This window comes from Symphalangus syndactylus, chromosome 12, assembly GCF_028878055.3.
Source record: "Symphalangus syndactylus isolate Jambi chromosome 12, NHGRI_mSymSyn1-v2.1_pri, whole genome shotgun sequence".
NCBI lineage: Eukaryota > Metazoa > Chordata > Mammalia > Primates > Hylobatidae > Symphalangus > Symphalangus syndactylus.
This window is the reverse complement of record NC_072441.2, coordinates 23,795,964-23,815,973: the sequence shown is the minus strand read 5'-3', so window position 1 is coordinate 23,815,973 and position 20,010 is coordinate 23,795,964. Positions and strand designations below refer to the sequence as shown.

The 20,010-nt window shown below is 38.8% G+C and overlaps 1 protein-coding gene across 6 annotated transcripts in view; it reads right to left on the bottom strand.

Moving 5' to 3' along the window:
• LRRC7 (leucine rich repeat containing 7) overlaps window positions 1-19,327 on the bottom strand; it is a 643,523-nt gene extending 624,196 nt beyond the window's left edge. For 3 of the 6 annotated variants that reach the window (XM_063625217.1, XM_063625219.1, XM_063625221.1), the window contains exon 1: window positions 15,746-16,310. In XM_063625217.1, the coding sequence (XP_063481287.1) occupies window positions 15,746-15,804 (59 nt within the window). In that variant the 5' untranslated portion in view covers window positions 15,805-16,310. Of the gene's footprint in view, window positions 1-15,745; window positions 16,311-16,428; window positions 16,574-16,593 lie in introns of those variants that run through there. The other 3 variants (XM_063625223.1, XM_063625216.1, XM_063625222.1) reach the window with 3 other exon arrangements.
• Window positions 19,328-20,010: the final 683 nt, after the last annotated feature.

Genomic DNA, 20,010 nt, shown 5'->3' with positions numbered 1-20,010 from the left:
AGGAGAATGGCGTGAACCCGGGAGGTGGAGCTTGCAGTGAGCCGAGATTGGGCCACTGCACTCCAGCCTGGGCAACAGAGCGAGACTCTGTCTCAAAAAAAAAAAAAGAAAAAAGAATTGAGGCACAAATATTACAGCCTTAACACTCAAAATGCCTAGAATAAACTTTGGTAAAATGCCTTTTTTACATCAACAGTTCAGTTTTCAAAATCGACACTGATATCTATTCAGCTGATTTATTTCATTCTTCAGTTATGATAATAATAAATAACAGTTATCAAGAGTTACTGGAATAATTTTAAGTAAATGGTATGCAGTACCTCACTGAATTCTCCCCCTAGGATCTCAGAAAAAGAGAGAGGCCCTCAGCTGCTGGTGAGTCCCTGCTGCATCCAGTCCTCCACCACATTGAAAATCTCCCCAACTCCCAGTTTTCATGCCAGACACCCCGAAGACTGGAAGAGGCTTAGGGAGCCCCATTTTGCCATGTACCATCAATAAAGTCATCTGTCCCTGCCCCATCCCCCACCAAAATGAGAATTTTTTTAAGTCAAGGGGAACCTATTGGGGATCTTCTAAAAGGAAAATTAATTCTACAAAGAAGGCATTTACAAAGATTAGTTTGACAGATGGTGACAGAGACTAAAGTCAGAGAGACTAATTACAATAATATTTAAGTTCTTACACATAAGGAAGGAAGGACAAGGAAAGAATAGTCTTTTAAGTAGGTCAATATTTTAAATTGACAAAAATTTAAATTAATTTTATTTCAGTATTTTGACTTATCCTCTAACATCTGGCGGTAGTAAAGCTGGCTGAGTATCAGACTAGCTCTTGGTACTTTCACTATTTAACAACAGTAGATTTAAGTCTACAGTAAACCTCAATTCTTTACAGATTTACAAAAATTTATAGTCCTTTCATTTTAAGAATCATTTTTGTAAGCCAGATTTTTAGTAGCTGATTTCGTCTGTGACACAAAAGAAGCAAAAGCAGTATCTTGTGCAATGTTTAAGATAAACAATGGAACAGTTTGCTAATTAACATTCTTACAAGGATATATTTCTTGGTAATAGTTTATGTAGTTCTCTCTGAACTCTGGTGGCTGGCTGTGTCATTCTGACAGGGTCCGTGGCCCTCATTTAACAGGCTGCAAGTGTTTTATCACATGTTGTACTTCCAAGAAATGTTTACTGTGATAGCTCACAACTTATTCTTGACATCTGCAGACTCTTTCAGAGTATCTCTTTTTGTGTTTATGTTGCAAATTAGTATTGGTATCATAGATACTTATACATATGATGGGAATTATTTTCATAATGACACAATTTGTAAATATGTTACACTACGTGCAAGTTATATACTATTTATCAACTTTTTAGAAGCTTTGAATTTCATCTAGCCTGATCTATGCAAATGGTAAAGGCATCTTTGGAAAGATTAGAATATTCTACAACACAGAATTTTTCTGATATAATAAAACTTTCCTGGATTCCTCTATCTCTTCAACAAAAGAGAAAGGTACTTTTTTAGTCTATAAATTGTATATGCTTCCCTTTTGCTCCTTGAATTGGCACAAAGATCTTTAATGATTACATATGTTCATTCTTTGTTAAAAAATCATATTTGCTCACAGAGTAAATATGGTGAGGATTACATAAAGCAAAGTGTATATATTACACCTAGATGGGTTCCTCACGTAATAGTAGGCCCCCAATAAATATTGACTCACTTCTTCTCCTTTTATTCCATTTGAATACAAATTCATTTTGAAGTAGTTTTGTAAATGTTTGAGATAAAGCATTTCAAAATGTCAGGAAGATAGAACTGTGTAACAGTCTAGCAGTTCACAATCAATGAACATGGATGAAACATTTTGTATAACATTTTGCTACATGTACAGTGCTAAAAGAGAAGATGATAGCAGAGGCTTCCTCCAGGAAGTGATCACTGAGTTGAAATTGGAAGATAAAATAGGAGTTAACCAGGTAAAAAGAGAAGTTAATGAGAACAACACAGGCAAAGGGCCTGAGGTGGTAGGAAACAAAGCCATTTCTAGCCTGAAAGAACCCTCACATTTGTGGACATCGAGGAAGTGAAGCTGGAGTGTAGATAACAGCTAGACTTACAGGAATCCATATGTTTTCCTATGCCTCATAAGAAAACATATTAATTTTGGTCTTTATCTGAAAAGAAATTGCAAAGCAATAAATTGTCTTAACTGGGGAAGGGGTAAGATGATTCAATTTGTATATCTAAAGTATTATTTCTAAAGAATTATTAAGGTAATAGTGTGCTAGATTGCTTTTCTTAATTAAAATTACTTAATCTTCACAATATTTATGTGAGATGGGTATTATGTTCACTTTTAGGATGTTATGATGTAGAGAGTTAAAATAACTTTTCTGAGGTCACCTAGCTAAAAAGTAACAGAAAACAAATTTAAATCCATATCTTTGGTATTACTGAAATTCAACTATGCATGCTACTAAACCACAGCTGTTGGCAAAACACAATTTTGAGAGACATTTGATAAAATAAAATTTTGAAGGCCAGGGTAGCAGATGGCAAGGGAGTAACGGAGGTTAGGCAACAAAGAGTAGTAAAACTTCTAAGTCTTCTAGAATGGAAGACCCCCAAAATAACCTCAAATATGTTTGTCTAATGGGATAACAGAAAAATAAATTTTAAGGAAATAATAATTCTTTCCACCTTTGCCTCTGAAACTATTTTTTGCTGATCAGCCTGGAGTTCACTTTCACAAAACTATAGCCGATGTCAACTGGATATTTAGGATGAGAGAAGTAAGAGATTCCAAGCATTGACAAGTACAAAACCAGCCATCCTAATGAGCCATATTCATCAAAATGAGTAAGTCTTTTCATCTGCTGCAGATTACCCTAGAGTTGTGTTTTTCTCTGCCGTTTTGCTTATTTAGCTGGGCACAGAAGATATTCATTAAGAGGCAGAACTGGCAGTCCCAAATACCTTTCTGTCTTGGAGAGGCCTTGCATATATACTGATAATTGGTGTGATGAAATGAACCCCTCCGAAAGTCTTTGTGTGGATAATATCACCCTTTGTCAATCAAAGAAAAAAACTGGGAGATCGTGCAATGCAGCCCTATTTGTACCCATAAAACAATTCAAATGACTTTGCTCAACCCCAAGTTTGTTGACAAATCTGTAGCTGAAAATAACAAATAATGCCTATATTTTTATATCATTTCCCCAACTGAGGGTAAGTTGTTTTATTGTTAAAAGAGAAAGTGAGAAATTATAAAATAATTATACATTGGCATAATAATTCTTGAACATAAAACATAGTCATTTTAAACACAGCAGTCTTACTTGTCTCTGTTTTATGTACTGGAGTTCTTTGTAATATTTTACTGGATAAAAGCAGTCCCCAATTATAAAAATGTTTGAAAGCCACTGACCTAGTGGTGACTGTGTTACCCTTGAAAGTAGGGGTCCAACTAGTTTCCCAAGAACACCTAAGGAAGTAGCAACATAAATAATCTAACCTATTTACTTCTGAAGAATTAATTAGATATATTTCATATTTTAGTGATTCCATTTATTAACAAAACGAAAAAATTTATTTGTAAAAGTATAGTTAATTTAATAAATAATAGTTATAATCCAAAGTTTTAGATACAGTAGATCTGAACAAAAATAAAATATATAAGGTTTTGAATATGAAAGGGAATTTCAGGCTTTATGAATTGATAGTTATCTCAAAAATTCTTAAGTATGTCCATTCCTAAAATATAAAATGCTCCATAAATCCTCCAGATATTATAAAAAAATAAAATTTTATTTTATAACTACAGTGCTTGAAAGAAACCGTTTAACCAAACTAAAACTGACTTGTTTAGATATTAGGTATTTAGATTAATATCTAAATTTTAATATGAATGTTATTTTTCCCCAAATGTCTTATAACTTAGGAAAATAGGGCAAAAGTAATTTACTCGAGAAATCTGTAAAATACATTTCAAGCTAATCAAAGCAGAAAAAAATCAAAACATACTCAAAGTACAACTGCATTAAACAGACTTGCATGCTGGCCAGGATACAAGAGCCAAGGAAGAGACCCAGGGAACCCAACAGTTGGCGGATATCCATTACTGCCATTCCTTTGGTGCCAGTCCACTCAGAGGCAGTTATGTTAAGAAGGAAAAAAACTGTCTTTCAAAGTATAAACGCTAAACTACTACCAAAGAAACAGATAAAGATTTGGAATGACTTGGAGTTCCTGACGGCGTCACTGAGCCACTCTTACCAAGATGGATGCCTAACCATTTATGCAAATGGACCTAAATATGCTATGTGTGAGCAGAAGCTTTCATTGAACTTCCGTCGGCCGGTTTGGCCTCTGGCTCCTCTCCTCTACCAGGAAAACAGTACATCTGAGATGAAGGCTGCTCCTTCGGCTTGGATCCTGGAGTGAGAAGATTGGGTCAAGAGAGCTGAGTGGAGCTGCTGCTGTCCCACAGGTCTGTAGGGGAGAAATGAATGTTTGTGGTGTAAGCCACTGAGATAATCTGAGATTATAATTACCACTGCAAAAGCTAACTGGAAGAAAGGGTAAAATAAGTATTTTAGTTAAGCTACGAATCATTAATACTTCTTTTATTTCCAGCTAAATACATTCCTAGATTATGAATCCATGAGCAAAGGATTCTCATTCTACTTATTTGTACACCCTCTGGGCAACAATTTACAGCATGTCTTCAATGACAGAACTCAGCAGTGAAAAACATTTTGAAGATGAAGGGCTCTAGGAAAAGGTACCACGCATGGGACAAGTTGCAAATGGGTGTAACCTTGCCCAGAGAATCCCACAGCATGGACCCCTTGGTAGCAACAGTGCTGCAACAGGCTAAGGAAGTGCCTGAGATGGGTGGCTTAAAACAAACACTATCAATGGTTTACACTCTTCTACTCATCTTAGGAATCCAAGTATAAAAGGACCAGGAGTAAATTGCCCTTCCAAACTGTAAAGCATAGTGAGTAAAGATGGAAGAAATTAGTATTTTCTTTTCATGCCAAAAAAATAATTAAAACGAAGCCAAGATAGCAATATAAGGTGAGTCACTCTAATGCATACCCAATTTTCATGTATTTAAAAACTTTTTTCTTAAAAAGAGGCTTTAATTACTTTTCCCTATGGAAATATTCAATTCATTTCCAGTAAGTTTATATAGGAATAAGTGTTTACAATTACAAGTTGATGCTTCTTCAATGTCAGCGTTATTCAGTTTCCTTCATTCTGTCAATGTTCTAGTTATACGTGAATAAATTAGTTCCCTCTCCAGATTCTCCAGTCAACAAATTGTACCTATACGTATCTAGTTTCTCATGCCAGAAATCTTGGAATAATCTTTGATACCACACTTTCTTTTGTTAGCCCTCACTGCTGTCAATTCAGCAGTGAATCCAATACCTTCTACAAAGCTTATTTCACTTTCGTCTATCTCTTTCCATTTCCACTACCAAAATTCTAGCCCAAGATAATTTATTGTCCAACTCACTGTAAACACCTCCGAATTCGCGAATCCCTGTTTCCACTCTCACCTTCATCTAAGTAGAAGCTACGTAAACATAGCAGCCCAAGTAATCATTTAAAAATGTCAATCAGTTCACACCACCTTTGTGTTCATAAATGCTTAATGACTTTGCACAGAATGTAGGCTAAACAACTTAAATTCTTAACCTGGTAAGTCCTTGGATGTCTGGCTCATGTCTGCCTCATAACGTGCCAGTCTACCCGTGCTCCTCATATCCAGTCACACTGACCTCCTGCCAATCACATTCCCCTCCAATGTACCATCATCCTCTTCTGATGTAAAGTTTTTGAATTTGCCATTTGCCCTGACTAGAATACTCCTGTCCTCTTTCTTTGTCTGGCTAACTTCTATCATCTTAGAGGTTTTATTTAAATAGCAGTTCATCAAAGATGCTACTTCTTCTCAGAACTTCAAAATATTCACTCTAAGTAACTTGGTCTTTTCCTTCTTAGCTTTTATCATAATTTCTAATTATATATCCCTAGAATTATTATTTATTTAAGGTCTGTCTATACCATTAGACTGTAAACTCCATGAAATCTGAGAGCAGGTTTGTACTCAGCTGTGTCTAGCACAAGGCCTGGCACACAGTAAATATTTAGAATGAATGAATGCAGGCAGGCAAGAACTTAGTAAAATTTATTAAACTGAAAACGTTGCAGATTCCAGTAGATATGGTAGATTTTTATTATAAAAGTTCTCCTAACAATATACAGAATGAAAAAGTATGTTGCACCCTAGTTTCTTTGATTTGTTCACAAATTCGAGGAGCGATTCCTCAGTTGTACAAGAACAGTAGCTTAGTTTTTCGACTTCTGGTGTATTAAAATATGCTTGTGCACAAAATTACCAACTGAGAAAGTCGAAGTGCTTAAGACGTATAAAATTTTCTCAAATAGGTTGATTTATCTTTTAAATAATATCTTTATGTATTAAATAATAGCTTTGTTAAAAATTATATCTTTAACCAGTCATAAAATGTAATATGTTGTAATATTATGATCCAAATTAGTAGCATACTTATTTCTGTAGTTGTGACACTGTAAACTGGAAATTAGGATTCTACTTTTAATAGAATAGGATTTCACTTATCCTTTGTCTTTCAAACTCAATAAATTTGAGAAGGAGGGAAGAGTAGGTTATTCTCTATTAACAAACAACTCCCCAAATCCCAACATATCAATGCTTTATTTCTCACACCACATGTCAAATACCTATTGCCAGGAGGTCTTCATTTAGTGTAATTGTTCCTGGACCAGGATGATGGAGGCTCTATCATGACATGTGCTTCCACAATTACTGTGTTAGGGAAAGAGCAAGCAGTGCACTGGGTCATAAACACTTCTATTCAGGCCAGGTGCAGTGGCTCACACCTGTAAGCCCAACACTTTGGGAGGTGAAGTCAGGAGGACTGCTTCAGCCCAGGAGTTTGAGACCAGCATGGGCAACATGGGAAGATGCTGGCTCTATAAAAAAAAAAAAAAGAAAAAAAAAAAAAGCTTCTATTCAAAAGAGACACTCCTTACCTTTTGCTCTGATTGCCTCAACCAAAGCAAGTCATATGGCTATGGCTGGGAAGCACAATCCTATGATATTCTCAGAAAGGAGGAGAAGAAGGAATTGAGGGAAACTGTGCTAATGGCTACAGGAGTCATTTAGAGGCATTCGGAAGAATAAGTGGAACGATTCATTCATTGAAACATTCATTCACACAACATGCATCTTTTTCTGCACCAGGCTGTGAGCTAGTTTGCTTGGGATAAAATATCCAGTGAGTCTCTACATATGTGCTGGTTTGGCAAACAGTCATTTAAATAATTATTTAAACAGTGATGCTGGGAATGAATGAATGGTCCATATATTGAAGTATCCTAAAAATACCAATATAAAGTGACCTTTGTGTGATCACACAAATCACACAGTTTAAAGGTTTAACCTTTTTTATTTTTTAAAAAAAGGTATGTGGAGAATGTAACCAAGGGATTCTGAAGTTTCATTAAACTATATTCCTATTCAACCTAACGGTGATCTTTACTCAGTATGAGGGTGAATTTCTCACTTGACTCACATCCAGAAAAAGAGAATATAAAACCCAAGTAACATTTTAGGGGTTTTTTGTTACCTTCCTTTTTAATATAAATACTAGAAGCTGTCATATTACATTTTATTATGTTGATTCATTAAATTATAACTCTTGACACCCAATAAAGTTTCTATCTTCTACACGAAAATACACTATTTTTTCCACTGTTAAGCAATAATATTAAAACCATTAAGTGGCATTTAAAACAAGGAAGTATTAATCCATATTACCAGGACTAAAATACAACTTTTTTTTCCATGCATTTCTATCTATTTTTCGCACATGATTATACAAAGAAATTCTACTAGGGAAGGGGGGAAGGAGATTAACAACATATTCCTTTATATAAATTATGGATAAGTTTACCCATGATTTTTATATGGAACTTAAACATGCATAACAGTTCTAGTAGTTTCTTCTTGTACCAAAGTACAAAAGCACATCAACTTTGCATCCAGCCCCCTGTGTTCACATCCCACATTGATGTCTACTGCGTTTGAGTTTCAGTGGCTTGCTTTTTGTCTGCAGGAAGCAAACCTTAGATACGACGAGGCAGAAAAAGCAAGTAAACAAACAAAAAACGTCCATCCTCCTTATATTACATGTGTAAATAACCGCTCATTAAATAAAATTAGATAGTGCAAAAGATAAAACAGGAATTATTATGGAGTAATTAGAACCCTGGACTGGGAGAGGTTGATGTCTTGTATTACTGTTAACACCTAGACTTAGGACATTCAGATTTTGTCATGTAAAATGGTGTGTGGGATTACATTCACAGATGCAGAAATATGTTCCGTTCCATCACACCCACGAGCCTCTGAACAGTACACTGAAAGCTGGCATGAATAAGAACCATTTTACAATTGAAAAGCATAGCTAATGTGCTGATATGTGATGCATTAATTTAGTCATCATGGTGTTTCTCCAATTTAAAACATTATTTCCTTACTAAGGAGTTATGTCTTTTAAAAAGGGTTATTAGATAGGACTGTGTAGGTATGTAGGTATCTTGTTTAATCAAAACTTTTCTTTGTAAATATTTCTACATTTCATTGTTTACAACCCAAATACGTATTTTAAGAGATTTATACCATAATTTCAAAAATGCTTTATAATCATTGCTAATATGGTTTGCTGGTGGGTTATAAAACATCTTGCCTTAAGTTTACCTGTAATCAAAGCTTCTAGATATGGTGGACTAAGAATTTTAGCATTAGAAAAAATATAAATGAAACGTTTATTTCAAATTTGTCTTGTAACAGAAGAACTAAGTCATAACAGATGTATCACCAGATATTTAGAAGAAGGAAGGATCTTACTATTTTAAAGGACCTTCCAAAGTAACTTTTTTTGTTTTTCAGAGTGTCACTCTGTCACCCAGCCTGGAGTACAGTAGTGTGATCTCAACTCACTGCAACCTCTGCCTCCTAAGCTAAAGCAATCTTCCCACCTCAGCCTCCTGAGTAGGTGGGGCTACAGGTGAGCACTACCACTCTTGGCTACTTAAAAAAAAATAAAAAAAAAAAAGTAGATACAACGTCTCACTGTATTGCCCAGGTTGGTCTCACACTCCTGGACTCAAGCAATCATCCCACCTCAACCTCCCAAAGTGCTGGATTACAGTCGCCCAGCCCAAAATGTAACTTAATAATGCGAAAAACTTCTCAGAAATGAGTCTGTTTTACAAATTCCAACCGTATTGTATTTTATTTTCCTGATTCGAATGGTTTCCTAATTCATATTTGAAGTTATAGTTTATAGAAAGCCCTAATAGCACTTAAAATCCTTCTTGTTTTTTGGTGAGAAAACTCATTGGTTGACCCCTAATACAATTAGCAAATTTAGAAGAGAATTTATTTATTTAAAATGAATTGAACACTTCTTCGTCATCCAACATTCATTTAGCTGGCATTATCCTAAAAAGATCAATGATTTAAAAAGAACATTTTAATTTTAATATTTTAAGAAAGGATATAGTATCCAAATTAAGTGCTTCAATATTAGTGAAAATTAATTCCACATTTCTTAAATAAAGATATTTTAAAAATAGAATACTTAACACATGTTAAATTTATAGCATGGGAGTCTGCCTAGACAGTCAAGTCAAAGTGGAGGATAAGGCAATTGTCCAAAATGCTTAAGCCAAATAAAAACTCAGGGCATAATTAAGGCCAAAAATTAAACTCAGATTGAAATTCAGGCCAAAAATTAAATGAAAAAGAAATGCTTTTTTGGATAGTGTCATCAAATTGGCTAGATATATTAATTGGATCGATTGAATTAAGGTTCCTTTCTCTCTTCTACTTTGCTCGGGTATAAGAGACCCCAGTAGTTCCAAGGGTGTGGTTTTACTGGCAGACAGTGGGAGCTACGAGACCTGGTTTTATTGCTATTTCTCCCATTAACAGCTGGATGACCCTCAGCAAGAAAGTATACTTAGTGGGGCTTCAGTTTCCTCTTTTTATAAAATGAGACCCTCTAAATTCCCTTCCAGCTCTGACGTGTTATAAACTCCTGAAATATTAAGATTACAGCTATGTCTGTGTGTGCATATGTGTTGTGAAATAGAACAATTACAGCTGTATGTGTATGTGCGTGGTGTGCCCAGTGTTCAACAATACGATATTACCCTAAGGACTTCGCTAATATTTAACACTCACTCTAAGTTTAACTAGGTATTTGATTTAATTACAATAGCTTTTATAATTGTCTTAAGAAATTAATCACACTTGATATAGGGAAGAAAGTTTTTTCATGTCTTGAATTACACTGATCAGAATAACACTGGATAGTAACTATTTAATTTTATGAGTGCTCAAAATACGTGGTCCAAGGTATATCTCCATCCAACATGGTTCTGTAAGGTGCCTACTGGTGGTAAGAACTACAATGATGAATACTTTTGATGCAGAACACATAAGTAGTTAGTATTTAGAAGTCTATTATTTGCAATTTTTAATTGTTTTAGTTACACCATCTGTAACACATTAATTCTTTAAGTTCAGCTGGCATATTTTAGCTTTGTGTTCATTACTTACCTTTTTAGTGCAACAAATGTCTCATAATACTTAGGCAGTATCTTAATAAAGTTCATTTCTTACCTTTCCTTCCATTATTGAATAAATTGACAATACAGCCAAGCATCTATAAGGTATTTTGCCACTATGCCAGAGTATTCTTATCTTTTTCAATATAATAACATAAAATCCTGTAGTTTCTCAGTGACTTGTCTAACAGCTCTTTTCCAATTGTTTGTCCCATATTTTCCTCTGTTAGCTCTGTTTTTCTGCTTTTCACAGTACCATTTCTTTTTACCTATGAAAAATTCATGATGATAATGATAGTACTTATGCTATTGTTTTGTTTTAAGGTCAGCTACCTCTTTTCTATAATTGAAATCAATAGCTTCTCACTTGTTCTCATACTACTTTACTTCTTGAGTACCACAACATTTAAATATCTCCCTCATCTGACCCACCCCGCCACACACACAAGTGTCCTACAGTTCCATTGTTTTTAACTTAAGCCATTTGTTATGATACTACCTTGGGCATACCTATCCCCTCGTGTTAAGTACGCTTTCAACCTTACTGAACTTCATGTACAGCAAAAATATCCTGGCACAACTGAAGAAACTGCATCTTTCAGAAGTCTACAAACGAATTCTTTAAACAATGTAAACAACTGCTCCATTGTTAAAATATTTAAACAGATCATGTCAATGTCAATAGACATTTCAATGCTTCATCCCTGACAACTACTATTCCTTTCAGGTGTATTGAAGTAAAATAATATTTTGTATAGAGATTTTAAGTAGTTTATTAAGCAACGAACAATAAAATGAGAATGAGTATACACAGGAAATCCTTTGGGTTATTAATGTATTTAATATTTTTCCCATGTCTTTGAATGACAAATGATAATGTTTCTATTATGATTAATAATTTAATTAGCATATATGATGCCTCCCCAGGGGCTTAATTATCAAGTGCATCATCATAGTTTCAAAATGGACATGACAGCTATTGACTCAAAATTTGCTTTATTGAAAACTTCCATAATGTACTTTTATATGACAGATTCTACTAGGTTATTAAATTTCTGTCGTGAATGAATTATTCCAAGATAATAAGCAACAGTACTTTCTATACCTACATTAAATAATAGTCCAAAAATAATAGGGTGTACTATCACCAAATATGCAGCTTTCAAAAGCTGGTTCAAAATCTTAATTTTTCTTTGTACACCAGGAAAAACTTCCGTAATCTACAGATTTCAGTTATTTACCGAACTTCAATCTATGCCATGAAGAAGAGAGCACAGAATGGGGAAAAATGAACAGGGGCCAAATCTGGGCTTAAATCTTGGCCCATCACTTTCCATGTGGCATGGATTTGCCACTTGCTGTCTTTGAGTTTCAGTTTTCTAATCTTTAAAACAGTGAGAATCATGCTTCCTATAGGATTATTTTGAAGTAAAGCACATGACTCATGGTAGGAATTTAGCAAGCGGTAACTTATTATAATTATGATTACAGTTCAGGTACTATGGTAGGGGAGGCAATATGACAAGTGATGTTCATGGACTTCTGAGCATATTCACTTTTTTTGAGATAGGAAATAGACATATTTGATTATTTAAATGGCATGCTTTTAATTACACCATTATATAATATACATAATTATACTATGCTGTCACTAAACACAACCCCCCACACACACACACCCCACACACACACACACACCCCACACACACATTACTACACAAAAACTAATCTGTACAAAAAAGTTTATACTTCACTCTTCTAAAATTTCCGAACCACATTTCATGTACCCCTTTTTCTTATTTGGTACGTCCTACAGTTATAAAATAGTAATTATTGCCACCTCTATTTTATCTTGTTAAAAGAGATGTATTACCTGAGACTGCATATTACTTCTAGACGTTCCTAAGTTTTTCTTACTCCTCTTTCACTATCTCAGGGTAATACCCTACCGTTGTTTCTACAAAAATATAATTATTTCGAATGATTCAAACCTGAGTCACATAAATAACATGGTTGAAAGCCACATAAAGAAAAAATACTATTGATTTGTGGCAACCATCATTCAAACATTGTTGATTTATAGTGCCACTTTTCATTTTGAGTTTTTATTGACAATTCACAAATAAGTTTTTTTAAAACACATGTGAAACCTGTCTATGAATCTCCTTTTTTTGATTTAGGTATTTGATTTAATTACAATAGCTTACATAATTTGCTTCTTTGTTCCGTCAGAATATAATATAATTTGCTTCATTATACGTTTAAATTGCTATCTTTATATTAAAATTTTATTTCTTAATGTTGAAACGTTGAAAACTCTCTATTGAAGACTGATGTTGACTGCTAAATTAAAGAAATTCAGAGTGAAAACTTCAAGGTTCTCCAAAGAGCCTAGAGTCATCTCCAATGATACCTTTCCGTGGCAATAAAAATTAGTTAATGGTAACTCGGCTTGTCATAAACTAAAAGTCTGTTATATGTCACCGATTTGAATTAACATTCCCCTAAAGTCATCTTGCAAATTTACACGGGTCCAAAAAAGAATGTGGATGATACTCTGCAAAGCAGTCATTGTTATTTGAGACCACAAAATACACCAAATAATGTCTTTCAATGATAGTTTGGCTATTATAACTATTGTGCTCAACAGCATATATGTTTGAAATAATTTTTTTCAAAAAACTATGAAGTAATTTATATGAAGAAAGAAAATGTAATAAGAATCCATAAATAATTCAGATGATAATTCGTCAATAATTGGTTACTCTTCGTGTAGTCTGTTAATCTGAGTAAGAAATGAAGTTATAATCTCGTGGAATGTGTGATTCCTTTTTATATTGGGGCCACAGTCATTCAGAAAATAAAATTTTAGTATCTATAAGTGTAATTTTGATACATCAATTAAAACCTAACATCAATATTTTACCTGTTCTAAAAAGTGAATGTTTTAAGATTGTGATTAGCAAGACCAAGTCTTTGTATCCAATATTTAATCGTGTACTATGTGCTGAAATAAGAGAGATCTACAAGTACCATTGGAATGAACATCATATAGATAATATAGTTTATTACTTTCATAAGCAATAACATTCATAATATTAATTTATATCTTCGTGATTTTTTGAAATCCAAAGCAAAGAAAAATGCAGACACACAAAAACACTTTAAGCTTATGTTCTGCATTTTATAAAGGAATTAGAAAAATTAAAAGCTTATAAAAAAAGTGGAATAAGAATTTAATTGGGAAAATGTTAATGACAGCCTAAAGCTGCACTAAAATTCTGAATAAAACATGGCTACTGCAATTGGACCAGGTTTCTTTATGAAGTTGTTTCTAATTCTAAGCTGCATATGTGCAGACACAAGTGATATAGAATGTAAGTGTTGCCATGGTAAGTACACATTTTTTCTTGGATAGTCAATTTTTTCTTAAAAATGTATAAAGAACTCTCACCTCATAATAAGTCATGAAAATTGACTGTTTTTCTTATCATTACATATTAGTATGATGCAATGCAGCATAACACATAAATAAACCACCTTTTAAAAACTTTAGCCTACTAAGATGGATTATAAAACATTAAGTGAAAATGAAATAAGAAATCTCCAAGTCAGGTAACTCTAAATGTTGGGTCGTAAACAAGTTATATCTCCACTAAATTAATAAATCTTCTAACCTCAGGACATTTTTCACAGGCCTGAGACACCTCAGAAGTCCAAACGCAATCACTAAACACACCCCCAATATACTTTAGCCCTATGACTCTTAAGGAAACATAAAGTCATTCCTACATCCCTACTTTCTCATTTTTCCCCCTGTGCAATCAATGATTTCTAAAAAGTAAAGACTTCGTTGCTTTACTGTCTTTTGTAAAAACAAACAAAAAAACAAACAAACAAACAAAAAACACCTCATGGTAGTTCCCTTAAGTCCTTCTTGGAAGCCAACTCAAGGAAGCCTGGACGGAGGCGTGACACTTGGACTGGGAAGGTGGTGTAATCTGTTGCGAATCACAGCAGGTTCTGAAGTGCTGGAGAACCCACGTGTGCAGGGGCTGGAGAACTTTTCCACCGTCTCCCAGAGGAAATGCCTCATTTTAAAATAGGGGGCTGGCTGGAGCAAGGGGTGGGGGTGAAGGCTGGGCGGTAAAAAAAAGAAAAGGCAGAGGCGAAGCTTTCAAACCGTTCACGCATATCTACCTGTGCTTATTTTCCCTCTATTTCGCCTCCGATCAACTTTATTATTATTATTATTTTCCTTCTGTAGGAGGACTTAAGCAGCCTGGATGCTGAACATCTCATAGGCTCAGGCTGGAACAAAGAAAACCGAGTTCCTAATACTGTATCTCTCCCTTGCAGGGATCACGTGTCCTGCTTTCGCTGGAATGCACTCTTGTCGCCCACGCTATAAAATTCTCTATTGTGCTTAGAAATTTCGCCTAGGTTAGAATATGCTCACATCAAATTGCTTTTCATCCATCAGCAGAGCCACATTTCGACATATACAGACACGAATCTATTTACCTGCTGACCCAGTTACCACTGCAGGTACATTCGATGTGTTGAAAGAGTATTGGGGAAGTAATCGAACAGAGCAGGGGGAGGACCCACCCCCCATCGCTTTTTTTTTTTTTTTTTAATTCCTTTTGAAGGAGAACTTCGAAAGGAACGTGGGAGTCGCAGATGGTTCCTTTCTGAAGCCGATTCCTGGCAGTTGCGAAAGTGACCCCGTCTCTTCTCTGCCTCGAGCCGTGCCCTCTCGCCCAACCCGCTCGCTTTGTGACTTGATGGGGAAGAAACAGCCAGAGAAGAGCGGGAGTAGAGGGCGGAGGCGGGTCCTTTATTCAGCCCTGATGGCCGAGAAGTAGTGTAAGGAAGCAATCTTGCAGCCATCTCCGTTATTATGAAGTCACACTATTTTAAAAGGCAATCTAGACAGTCCCCCAACCCCCGCCCCCATTCTCGACTCTGCAAACAGTCAGATTACAGACCACTGGTAGCCAATCTAACAGTCCACGAGCCAGGGTGCCATGATTACCTTAATGCTAATGTGCTTCCCTCCCTCTTCCCACGTCGAATCCGAAACACGTCCTGCATCCTTAATAACTCGGAGAGGAGGACGCAGGATCCTCAAGGGGACCCAGCGCTGGATTGGGAATAGGCAGGTTCACCAGCTTCTCGTGCCACACAAAGGAGATGTGTGGGCAGGAGTTGTCTAGCTGACGGGGAGGGAGGCAAGGTTCTCCCTGACTCCCAGGGAACACGCTCCCCCACTTCTTTCCGTCCTCCAGTCTTTCATGTTCCTGCGTCCCCTCCATCCCCCCAAACCCCACCCTTTCCCTGCAATCCCAATCACATAAAAATCTTCTAATTCTGTTTTTTCAAACAGACATCGAGACATTGATACAACACCTTCCAAGATAAAGAGACAAGTGCGTCCTGCCACAAGTGTGTGAGTGTGAGTGTGAGTGTGTCACGATCAAACACGCGCTTCATCCCTCAGACACCTCTTGGGAAAAAAGCTGACTGGAGATGCCCAAGATAACAACGAGGAGCTAAACCTAATTTCAGCGGAACCAGCGGTCCCAGCACCAGCGCCCAGCATTTACCTTTCCTTTTCGCAGTATGTAACCCTTTAAGGTCTCTTGCCAGCTCACGCTACTCGGTGCTCCCATGCACCCGCCCAGTTAGCACCCCATTTCCAAATGCTCTGCAACCTACCCCATCATCGCCGCCTCCATCGGCCACCGCACAAGCCGCTCCCCGCGAGCGCCGAAGCCTCCCGCCCCGCCACCCCCGCCCCCGGCCGGCCCCTGGGGTCCCACACCTCGCGCGCCTACGGCCCCCGCGACACCCTCCGCCACGGAGCGAGCGTGCCTTACTCACATCGCCGGCGGGAGAAGCTGCCCATGAGGTTTCGGAGAGCGCAGTCGTGCAGCTGCCAAGGGTTATTCCTTAAGTGTTCAGGGGTCCGCGGCGGAGTGGGCGCCAGGGTCCTCGGAGCAGGCGAAGAGGAGGGAAGGAGTAGCAGGTAGGAAGAACAGGAGACAGAGGGGAATCCAGGAAGGTGCCACGTTAGACCATGATGCCGGTGCCCTTCAGGTGGACGGCGGGAGAGGTTCCCGCGGGAAGCGGCTGAGTGGAAGCCCGAAGCGCCGGCGGGGGAGGCAGGAGCGCGTCCACTCCCCAGCCTCAGCCTGCCCAGCGCGCCGCGCTAGCGACCGTAGCAGCAGCAGCGGCGGCGGCGGCGGAGGCGCAGCTCCCTCCCCGCCCCCAGAAGGCTCCACAGACAATAAATCCTGGGCGGAGAAGAGCCGAGCAGGAAAGGCGAATCCTGCACCCAACTCCGTAACAACCCCTGCCCGTGGCCGCGCCTGTGCAGGGCGAAGATCCCCGGGGGCCAGGGCGCAGCGGGCGTCTCGGAGGGGCTGAGCGCTCCGCAACTGCAGGAGGCGGTGGCGGTGGCCCGCGTGGGCGGCTGCAGGTCCCGCCGGCGAGAACCCGCCGCACAGGGGCCGGGTGTCCGTGGCTTCAAGCCCGGTGCTCACCCGGAGTAGGGTCCTCCTCGGTGCAGTGGCTGGGCGCACAGGTGCCAGGATTGGCAGGCGAGGAGGCGCCGCTCATGGCTCTCGGCTGTGTCTCACCGCTCTCCCCGCCCCCTCTCTTTCTTCCCACCCCCTTCTCCGACGACACCAGCTGCAGCTGCTTCAAAGTGTGAAAAATGTCAAGGAGCTTTTCCAGTGGTGGGAGGGGGTAACCATGTTCACAACCCTCGGTCCCTTTTTGAGGTCCTCGCCTGTCCCTCTGACCTCTACTCCGGTTCCCCCAGATTATGAGAAGAAGAATCCCAGTCCCGCACGGAATTGAAACGCTAGCCTTCTCCCGGCTCCGTCACGATAGGCTGCTTTTCGAGAACGGGACGAGAGGCCGAGCTCTCTGGCTTCCTCTCGCCTCCGTGGTGTTCGAGGCAGGTGGCGCGAATCTCCGCGCCGGGCGGAGCGCGGCTGCCGGCTCCTCCCGCTCGCGGGCCAGCCCCGGGCGCTCGGGCAGCGGGGCGCGGTGTCCTGCAGCGCGGCCGCCTGAGCGGCAGAAGTGGCTCCCGGCCTGCGCGCCCGCCTGCGCGTCCCTGCACCCGCACCCGCTCGGTGACGCCGAGCTCGTGGCTCCTCGGGCTGCTGCTCCTGCTATCTCAGCAAAGAGGCGGCCGGGAGCGCCTCCTCGGGGTTTCCTCCCCCGCCCGCCTTGCCTGCTGCAGGTTGTTGGCTGCCAAGGAGGAAAGTCTCTGCTTGTGCGTCAGGTCGCTTCGCTTCGGTCATGGCAGCGGACCTGGTGCCTGCTCTCAAGTCCTCTCCGCATTCTGGGGTTGCGGCTGCTGCCCTGGGAGTGCACAAAAAGGGAAGGGGTTTCCCAACTTCCCTTCATATATTCACCGCCCCTCCTCCTGCCATGAACATTCTCTCTCTGACACACACACACACTCTCTCATATGCTCCCTTACGTAAAGGCACACACACTTTCTTCTTTTTTCTTCTCATACGCTTCTCTAAAGTCCCATAAGCAGCAAGACATATTGATGAAGCTAGTACTATATTTACACTTTTTTTTTTGTTTATTTGAAACGGAGTTTCGCTCTTGTTGCCCAGGCTGGAGTGCAATGGCGCGATCTGGGCTCCCTGCAACGTCTTCCTCCCCGGTTCAAGCGATCTTCCTGCCTCAGCCTCTCGAGTAGCTGGGATTACAGGCGCCCGCCACCACACCCAGATGATTTCTTTGTATTTTTAGTACAGACGGGGTTTCACCATGTTGCCCAGGCTGGTCTCGAACTCCTGACCTCAGGTGATCCACCTGTCTCAGCCTCCCAAAGTGCTGGGATTACAGACGTGAGCCACCGTTCCCGGCCTATATTTACACTTTTATTCTCTATACACGTCTAATGAATTACATCTTTAAAAATGGATATATTATGCTGGTATTCTTTTGTGGAATATAGGCTATGTGGTTTTTGTTTCTTCATTACAAGAGAGAAAGAATCTTGTCTTTAGTTCTCTAACCTCAAACACAGTCAAGACTATGCACAGCATTCAAATGCCACTCTGGGGGTGTGTGTAAGCTCACACTTTGCCGCAAGAAAACACACCTGATTGTATTCTTAGATATGGAATGCTAAAGTCTTCAAGGTCAAAAATTACGTTTCCTGGCTGCTAGAAATTGTCTAGGAAGAGACTTGAGAGACTGGCACCTAATGTGCAGAGGACCTAGAGAGGAATTATTGCCCACTTTATCTGGGCCATGAAGGTGGGCTGACTTTTAAGGACAACTTGCCAGTGTTTCATATCATTTGCATATAGAAAGGAAAAGGGGTATATTTTGAAAAGCCAGATCTTTTTTTACATTGTTACAAAACACCAAAAGAAAGTGTTCTGAAAATGGCAAGGAAATGGAATAAAATCGTTAAAAGAATTTTTTTTTGAATTGACTGCTGTTGTGCCCTGTTTTTCACTTGTAGTGTTGTCCTTTTAAACATTTTACCACATCTCAATGTCTCAGCTGGATGGAGTGACATGAAATATTTTAGGTGTTGATTAAACAGGTATTGACAAAATAACCTGGCGCAACAATTACACAATTTTAGCGGTCCTTTATGGGTTTCCAGTTCTTTTTAATACAATCAACACAGTACTTTCACATATATTCTTTCATTTAATCCTTTCTTAAATCCAGGTGGTGGATAATCTAATCCACGCTTACAGGAAGCGCACAAAGGCTCATCTCATAAGGGTATCCAGTTGCCTAGCACTTGAGCCCAGAATTTCTTATTTTAACTTCAGGCTTCATTCTTTTGTATCAAAATATTTGACAAAAATTATTCTGTTGAAAAACACAGCCAGTTATGAGTAACTGCAGATCCTTGCACACAGGCAGCATACCTACCAATGAAGTTACCTTCTGTGTGTTAAGCAGAAGTAGTTTCCTACGTGAAAACAAACGTATTCCTTTCCAATGGAGAAAAAGATAATTTTGGAACCCCGAATTAAAAATTGATGGTGCTGATATAACGCATTTCAAACTACATGTCCTCCTTTCCCATTTATCTTTTCCTAGAATCTTGATTTTGGACCATAAAAATCCAATGGATAAAATATTTTAAATATGTTCAGATGTCCACCTAATGATTATGGGTTTTAACAAACAGGATTATAAGGTGTAAAGAGAAGGTATTCTCTTTAGAATAAGCTTTGAATACAACGGCTCCATATTTTTGTAAGATTATGAATCTTGAACGAAATCTGGCCACCCTTACTA